The sequence below is a fragment of the Myotis davidii genome, unplaced genomic scaffold (assembly GCF_000327345.1).
Source record: "Myotis davidii unplaced genomic scaffold, ASM32734v1 scaffold995, whole genome shotgun sequence".
NCBI classification, from domain to species: Eukaryota; Metazoa; Chordata; class Mammalia; order Chiroptera; family Vespertilionidae; genus Myotis; species Myotis davidii.
Window position 1 is genome coordinate 16,081 of NW_006286240.1, and position 6,639 is coordinate 22,719.

General features: G+C 40.5%; 1 protein-coding gene across 2 annotated transcripts in view; it reads right to left on the reverse strand.

The window, feature by feature from the left end:
• The window catches only part of EDA2R (ectodysplasin A2 receptor), a 45,285-nt gene that overhangs the window by 3,165 nt on the left and 35,481 nt on the right, over window positions 1-6,639 (reverse strand). Inside the window, exons 3-5 of one of the 2 annotated variants that reach the window (XM_006757509.2) lie at window positions 5,119-5,297; window positions 4,496-4,581; window positions 2,451-2,612 (exon numbers count right to left, since the gene is read on the reverse strand). In XM_006757509.2, coding sequence (XP_006757572.2) covers window positions 2,451-2,612; window positions 4,496-4,581; window positions 5,119-5,297 — 427 coding nt within the window. Of the gene's footprint in view, window positions 1-2,446; window positions 2,613-4,495; window positions 4,582-5,118; window positions 5,298-6,639 lie in introns of both variants that reach the window. The other variant, XM_015559918.1, reaches the window with a different exon arrangement.

Here is a 6,639-nt window from a genome sequence, read left to right on the forward strand (position 1 = left end):
TGTTAGGTAATTTTAAATTGCAAAAGGCCAGGCCATTCATATGCAAAAGCCTCTGGGCACAGCTTGGGTGGGGCAGGGTCTCAGGGAATCAACAGGGCAGAACAAACAGCTATGGCTGTTCCTCAGCCCTGCCCTGAGATCCTGGGTCTCAGTATCCAGCAGTAATCGCTGCAAGCATCTCTGAGAGAAAGCTGCCCTTGAGTTCTGCCCACTGCCAGACAGTCCAGTTTCTCCCCGTATGAGTCCTGGGTCCCCAGAGACTTCCCGGAACCAGAGTTCAGAGTAGTCAGGAGCTTGTGACTCCCTCCCGATTCAAAAAGAGAGCCGCGTCCTCAGGTGCCAGCCCCTTTCCACACGCGCACAAGCCTTCGTACCTCTGCACTTTACTTCCGGACCTCCTCTGAGTCTCCGTGTGGTTTTCTTTTTCCTTCTAGTTGTAGAATTTCCACTCAGCCAGCCTTCCTGTAGTTCTGGATGATGTCCGTTTTGTTTTTTCGTTGTATTTTTGAAGTTGTTGTGGGAGGCAGCAATTTCCTGGAATTTACCTATGCCACCATCTTAGTTTCTCTTCTATGTGTATTTTCTTAACTTTCACATTGTGGTTGTGATTTTACTTTTTATTAGAACTCATTGTCAGAGCTTAAAAATATTTCATTTAAAAAATCCAGATATTTTGCTCTTTTGAAAAATCCAGGAGATCTTGAAATATTGAATATCCCCACATGGTAACAAATAACTGGATCTGAGTAGTAAATTCCCCTTTAGACAGGAGATGAATTCTTCAGTTTTCCACAGTCACTACTACTCTCTGCTTCACCTTATATTGGATCTAATTCACATGTTAATCTCACCTATATAACCACAGTATGCTTGTAAGTCAGTGACTCCTGATAAGCACCCATCCCAATGGAAAAATTGTCTAATCCTCTTTTCCATATGGAGACCCTAAGGGAGCTGCCTGCCCTCAGTTATTCACAGAAGGGTACTACATTATGTTGAGGACAGAGAAAAAGCATAAAAAAGTTACCTATTTCTTCTCTCAGAGTCAAGAAAAGGGAGACAGGCAGATCTCAGATGGTGCCTCATCTTTCTGGGCTCTGTGGCCCAAATGCTTCATTGTCTATGTTTTGTGCCCAAGGACTGGGCAACAGCTCCTATTTGAGAAACTAACCTCCAAAGTCAAATACAGGATGGTCTACCCTGAATCACAATTTCCAATGAGTAGAAGAGAGAGAAATAGAGTTTAATAAGGGTTATAAATCAACAACAGCGTTCCTCTTGTGTCCCTGAAGCCCAAAAGTGCTAGATTAATCTCAATTTAAGCCAGGGGTACAGCAAAACACATCTGTTAGGCTTTTTGAAGATCATATGACAGGCTCTAGAGTCAAACTTACCAAGGTAGGTCTATATAAGGGGGATCTTCTCATACAAATAGAGAGAGGTAAAAGTGGTATTGCTTTGGGCCCTGCATCCAATTGACTAAGGAGTCTTAAGGACCCCAATATCCTGTAAATCTTACTAAATCAACAGCAGTTTGCAGATAGCATTAAGAACATTCAGTAGCCTGTGTTCCTGTTTTAGTATCTCTCCATAGCTTTCAGTTACCTTGATGACACATAAACTGTACTTAGCCTCAGTACCCTTGGCTGGAGTTTTAATAGCCTGCCTGGTCCTGGCCAGCCATCATCCTACATCCCCTATCTTTGCCCTCAGTGATCTGGACATTCTTTCTCCATTATTTTGGCTAATGGTTGAAGTTGTAATGAAAAAAGATAACAATGTTACCACTGATTTAAATATGACCTTCCATTTACAATTTCACATGGCTATCTCCTATGCCAGATATTTTTGGATATCATTATTGTCTGGGGCAAAAACGTCTAGATTTGCCAACTCCTCTGTACTCTGAGCTCTCAGCTACCAACATTTGGGTTATAACTATACTAATAACAGTTATCTGAGACTTCACCCACTCTTATTACAGTCATATCTCAAATCCAGCCAGCTTCCCTTCATTTCTGACATGTTCCCGAGTCTATACCTATTAGTAGAAATGAAAAATTGTAAAATAACTTAAAAAAACAAGTAATCTAATTCTACATGTCATTTTAAAGATTAGGGAGAAAGAGGCCTAAAGAAGTTAGATGCCTTGCCTATAGTTATATAGTGATTCAGACGTAGACTTAGAATCTAGGTCTGCAGAATTTATTTTAATGCTTTTCCCATGCTGTTTTGTTCCTTTATGAAGCTCTGTATCTTAATGAAGCAGGTCCTGTGAATGCTCAGGGTTGGTCTCAGTCATCTCTGAAGTCCCGTGCTTTCTACTGCCAGCCCCTGATAGTCTACCTCTGGGGTTTTCCAGCACAGTATGTAAGGTCTACTAGCTCCCAGTCCCAGTTCCTGGTGATCATGACCTTGATTCATGTAATACTTGAAGCAGCTACACTTACCATTCTGGCGATGTCTGTTGAAGAACTGCTTGAAGTAGAGGAAGAAGAGCCCCAGGACTGCCAGAGTAAACACCATGAGCACACTGCTCACCAGTACAAGTGTGGCCTCCTGAGGGGGCACTGTGGGTACATCTGCCTTCACTAAGCTCAACCGGAAGGCACCTGTGAGACAAGAAATTGGGGGAAGTCAATCAGTGTAGGCAGTCAACAGTCACCCTAACACTGGGCCTGGACTTCCTTAGGCCATCCATCTCTTCCTAAGGCCTTTCCCTTTTAGGGCTGATAAGCTGGTTTTACTCTTTTGTGGATCAGGCAAAAATGTAAAGAATAAAGCAGAGATATTAGCATATACTACTAATATGGTATAAATTAGTACAAATATTTGAAGATGTACATAACCTACGGTCTTTCTATGTCACCTCTAGTTATATAACCTAGGAAAATGGAAATGAAGTGTTCATCCATGGGCACAGGATAAATAAATCATGATATAATCCTATGATATAATATTATATAGCATTTAAAATAACATACATGTATGGATTCATATAAATAATCCAGAAGAGAAAACAAATCAGAGAAAGTGTGTAACTTGATGTCATTTATATAAAACATTATAAAATATAAATAACAGCATATATTGTTGATAAATATGTATATACTAGAGGCCTGGTGCACAAAATTTGTGCACTGGGGGGGCGTCACTCAGCCTGGCCTGTGCCCTCTTGCAGTCCTAGAGCCCCGTGATCAATCACCCCAAGGAGGGAAGCCCTCCCCACCCACCTCAGTGCCATAGGCTGGGTAGCCTGGGCTTCCCTCTGCAGGGCGACTATGGAGTGATGGTAGGAACCCCAACCAATCGCATCACACCTGCCTTGGCTGGCCTGGCACCAGTGCATGTCATAGCTGGTCGTCCAGACAGTTGTTCTGCTGTTTAACTGTTCAATCGATTTCCATATTATGCTTTTATTATTATAGATGTTACAAAAGAATATAAGTACTCAAACATGGGTAGAGAAATTGGAGCATCATAGTGTTCACCAATTATTCACATGCTTCCCTGCATTTCTCATTCACTCTTATACTAAGGCCATCAGAGTACTTCTGGCCAATGGATGTGTGTCACTTGCAGACTGAAGTAATTAAAAGCAAGTATGCCTTCTCAATCTCTTTTCATGTCCCATTAACCTGGAAGTCACATGATGTAAATGATATAGTCACAAGATGGAGGAAGGCCTTTGCATAGTGAAAAACAAACTTTTGTTGTATTAAGTCACTCAGATTGTGGAGTTTGTTACTGTAGCATAGCCTACCAGCAAGATACATACAATTTCATGATAGTGGTTGCCTCTGGGGAAGTTAGTAGATAATAGAACTCAGAGAGGATGAAAAAGGGAATTCCATTAAACCTGTGGAGTCCTCATTCTTTTAAAAATATCTGAAGTAAATATGCAAAATGTCAAGATTTATGCATGTTGGGTTACTGAGCATTGTATATTTTCTGCATTTTAAATATTTCTACATATTTGAACTATTTTATTATTTAAAAAGTCATAAATATTTTAAAAAGAATACATGAGTAGATCTATAGATGATAGATATATGAAAATGATAGGCAGATGGACAGATAAATTGATGGTGATATAAGCATAGACTAGATCCTAGTACTTCATTTAGCCTTTACTAGTCCTAAGCACTAGGGACTATTATAAACCTCATATCACCATCATCCACAAGTATACACATGTTATAATTTATAAGCTACTTTCTAAATCCATTATTTCATTAGATATAGATAGCCATCCAATAAAATATGAAAAATGATTGTCCTAACATATTTTTTTTCAGATGAGGGTCAACAAATTTCAATGATTTGCAGAGGGTTACAAATATAATACATTGGAAAACCAGGATTCAAATCTGATTCCCTTGTCAATCTAAACTATAGGAAGAAGTATGAGGGGGCAGTAGAAGTCTTTACTACCCTGTCTTACTGCTACCCAATGGGTTGGGGAAGGAAAAAGAGAAGAGAACTGGATACACACATTGAACCTCAGAGGTGGGGGTGTGCTTCGTGCATGGGATGCACTCTCGGTCCTGCAGGCCTCCAATGCGTGTCTTTTGGTAGAACCTGTGGTCAGAGAAAGAAAGAGTTTCAAGTTGATCAAACAATCAATGCCCTTGGATTTGTCCTTCCTGAGACCATAGGCAGCTTTTAAGAGTCTTGTGATCCTGAAAGCCAGCACCCACCATCACCCCTCATGAATTATCTGTCTCTATGTCTTATTCAGACTCAGAGTCCCAGATACTCCACTTTTCCCTCCAATTCACCACACCCTATAGCCAAAAAGGGAATTAATATCACAAGAGAGGAGAGCACTGCTTTCACACCAACTGCTTCCTAATTTCTTTTATGTCTACAGTGAGATTTACCTTGAATGTTGGGCCTGAGCTAAGCATGCCAGCATAATAAAGTTGTTAAATACTCATCTGTGGCTGACCATGTGATAGGAACTTTATAGTGGGATCTTGGCAAGACACTGTTTTGCATTAGTGAGTGCTTACACTTGTCATGAAATGGACAGTTAGACTACTTTGTCTAGGCCCTGAGAGACCTCCAAGGGCTGGAGAAGGCCCAGAACGACTTGACTTCATAGAGCAGGCTCACCTTGGAAGACAGTCCCCACAGACAGCATTAGAGGTAGCTGTGCAATTGTCCTTTTGGACACGATTGATGACAGCACAGGTGATGCAAATATGACATCTATGATGGCCCCAGCTACTTTTGTATCTGCGTGGAGGGCAGGCTGTGCAGTATGCATCTCCACCCTCTCCATAACCACAATCCTGCAGAGAAATGGGAGTCACTAACATTGCTGTATAGGAACTTGGATAGAGGATCAGCTATGGGACAAGTGGGTATTGTACAGAGTTTACAAACTGAAAGTTGCAACCCATTACCAAGTCATGAAATCATTTTACTAGGTTACAAACAGCACTAAAATTTTGTCATGAGGCAAAATAAAATAATGATATAAAGTACCACAGTGCATAGCATACACTAAAGCTAGGTACTTATATCAGTCATTATAGGCTATGTCATGCTATGGCAAAAAGAAAACTCCAACTTTCAGTGTCTTTTAAAAAAAAACACCACAAAAGTTTATTTTTCACTCACACTATTTGCCTACCAGAAGTTTCCTGGGGGGCTCTGCTTTACATTATTCTCATTGGGTCACCTGGGTGACAGAGGTTTCATCTTTGTGCTGCCATGATTAGAGCATCAGGGAAAAAAGAACATGGTTCTTCCCATGTCATGTTGCTCACATATCCGTGACCACACATATCATCTGATTATTAGTAACTATGAAGGTAAAATAAAGTGAAATTCTACAATATTCTAGAAAGCAAGGAGCTGGAGAGATTTGACAAATAGCTGTATTCACTATCTACCTCAGTATTGCTTTGTAAATTTTACAGATAAAATCTATATAAGTATGTGTTGGCTTGTGCTGAAAAATTTATTTATTACTCTTGGCAATGGTAAAAAAAAATGTCTGAATGCCAGTGGTATAGATGAGAGATGAGTAATCCAGCTGGCTCTTGGCTGAGGTCTGGTATTGACTCAGTGTGACTCTGGCTGACCCTTCTCAATTGTGGGGAGTCATAGGAAATTCAAATAGATGGTCTATAAATGTTTTTCTAGATATGACATTTTAACCTAGGAACAAGGTTCCAGCCTGATATGCCATATCTCTTTCTCAAAGACACAATTCTAATTATCAATGGATATGAACTATTTGGTAGTTCTGGCAGAAACTGGCTTGTTCACCACTGTAGTTAGATGAGCCATGTGCCTAGTTTTTAGCCAATGGATTAAAATGACGTGTGTCTCTCCCAGGCCTGCTCTCCAAATGCTTGATACTTAATATATCCTTCATTTTCTTTATACTTTGATTTTCTTTTTTTTAAATATATTTTTTATTGATTAAGATATTACATATGTGTCCTTGTCCCCACGTTACCCTCGAACTCCCCCGCCCCCACGTTGTCCGTGTCCATTGGTTAGGCCTATATGCCTGCATATAAGTCTTTTGGTTGATCTTTCCCCCTTACCGCCACCCTCCCTTACCCTCCCTCCAAAGCCCGACAGTCCAATCAATGCCTCTCCGTCTCTGGATCAGTCCTT